Genomic DNA, 2,154 nt, shown 5'->3' on the forward strand with positions numbered 1-2,154 from the left:
AAGAAAGCGGCTTGTAGGACCTAGAAAGATTAGTGAGAAGACAGAAATATAATTTGTGCAAGTGGTTCGAAAGTACCCGATTTGCCGCATACTCTAGGCGAAGAGCCTCTTTAAAGTAAATAAAAATATTCATCTGTAGAGAGACAATTATCAGATATCTTGTCTGTTTAGGCTTTGGCTCACATATTCCAGATCATAAACCAACCTTGCCAAAGAGTCAATGAAGGGGTGTAATTCAGCTCAATTCATCACAATTCATAATCAAATGTAACGATAAAGGGGCCAAAGCTATCAGAAGAGTTTACAATGAAGTATTCGAGATTTTTTATGGTTAATATCTGAATATATGGAAAAGTGGATACTGTGAGAGTGCTATTTATTAAAGAGACAAAATAATATTGATTATGTCCGTTATCATTAAAATTCCTGTTGTGTAATGGTTGGTTTACACTGTATGAGTGTGTAGTGTACATGTGCCAGGTGTGTAACAGTTCCGGAGATTGTTAGCTTACCAGGTTCATTAGCAAGAAGGAACCAATGTTTAGTTGTGGAGTCTGTTCTTCACTCAATTGTGGTGTGTATACCACAGCTCTAAAAACGACTTTTAAACAGAGAATCCGCTATACATATAAATTGACTAAGCAAAGCTCTTTTGTATGCATAATAAAGCTGGTAGGGCATGTTACGATCCACAATTTAAAAGTTGTTTGGTACTAATTACTCAAATATTGATCAAAATGTCAATTTATTTCGCTCGAAAAATGACTTTTAAACAGAAAATCCACTATACATATAAATCCACTAAGCAAATTTTTTTTGTATGTATAGGTAACTTGGTGGTGCATATTATGATCCACAATGTAAAAGTTATTTGGTATTAATTGCTCAAATATTGATCGAAATGTCAATTTACTTCGCTCGGAATGACTTTTGTGGTATACACATCACAATTGAGTGAAGAACAGCCTCCACGACCAAACACTGGCTCCTTCTTGCTAATGAACCGGGCAAGTTAACAATCTCCAGAACTGTTACACACCAGGCACACGTACACTACACACTCATACAGTGTAAACCAACCATTACACAACAGGGATTTGAATTACAGGGACTTGAATAGTAGCAAATATAAAAACAATATTATTTTGTCTCTTTAATAAATAACACTCTCACAGTATCTACTTTTCCCATTATTGAGATACTAACCCATAAACAATCCCGAATACCTCACCTTCAATTAATGAATGGTGAAAATCAATTCACTAATTAATAGAATCATTATTATTATTTTTCCTTTTGATCATTAAATAATAATTATTCCTTTCATTAATGATTAGTGACTTGTTTATTTATTTTTTCATGAAATTATTATACCTGCAGTCAAAGCTCGATTTAGTAATATTTTTTTCAGCACTTTTATTCGCAGTCACATAAAGCAAATCTGCAATATTGCTAAAAAACATGCGGAGTAAGAAAAAATACATTTGATTTAGTAATAGTAATACAATTTGGCTTCTCCCAAAAGTATTACTAAATCGAGCTTTGACTGTATTATTATTATTATTATTATTATTATTCATATGAATATTAATGCTGCTAATCCTACATTACATTTCAATACAAAAAAATTACCATTCACTTATTGTTCATTCTCTTTTGCATGTCAGTGACACCAACCAAGTAAGAGGCGCTTTATTTTATTTGAATTTACGCGACACCAAGATGCACAGGCCACATCATACTCTCTTTTCATTACATCCCAAATTACATTTGGTACTATTCAATGAACATTAACCTGCAGAGATTACCATCAAGAGACAAATAGGTTTGACACAGCTTAAATAACAGATTAACAAGATAATAAAAAATACACGCTCATAAAGACCCATTACCATCTTGGCACATGAGCAGGCTAATTACAAAGATTATTTGAAAGGCATGCTTAATGTGGTATACACGTCGCAATTGATTGAAATACAGACTATACAATCAAACTCTGGTTCCTTCTTAATAATTAACTTGGCAAATTAATAATCTCCAGAACTACTATACACTGGGTACAGGTACAGGTATGCTACACACTTATCCAGTGTAAGCTAACCATTACGCAACAGAAAATTTAAATAAAAGTGTATTTGAATTGTAATAAACATA

At 32.7% G+C, this 2,154-nt stretch overlaps 1 protein-coding gene across 1 annotated transcript; it reads right to left on the bottom strand.

The window, feature by feature from the left end:
* Positions 1-248: 248 nt before the first annotated feature.
* Positions 249-1,895, bottom strand: PHYBLDRAFT_170704 (hypothetical protein; the record flags this gene model as incomplete). The annotated part of the gene is made up of 5 exons (XM_018436412.1): positions 249-372; positions 914-1,028; positions 1,068-1,111; positions 1,375-1,546; positions 1,796-1,895. The coding sequence occupies 5 exons, from the start codon at positions 1,893-1,895 to the stop codon at positions 249-251; spliced, it is 555 nt and encodes a 184-aa protein (XP_018289379.1).
* Positions 1,896-2,154: the final 259 nt, after the last annotated feature.

Source organism: Phycomyces blakesleeanus (assembly GCF_001638985.1).
Source record: "Phycomyces blakesleeanus NRRL 1555(-) unplaced genomic scaffold PHYBLscaffold_16, whole genome shotgun sequence".
Lineage (NCBI taxonomy): Eukaryota > Fungi > Mucoromycota > Mucoromycetes > Mucorales > Phycomycetaceae > Phycomyces > Phycomyces blakesleeanus.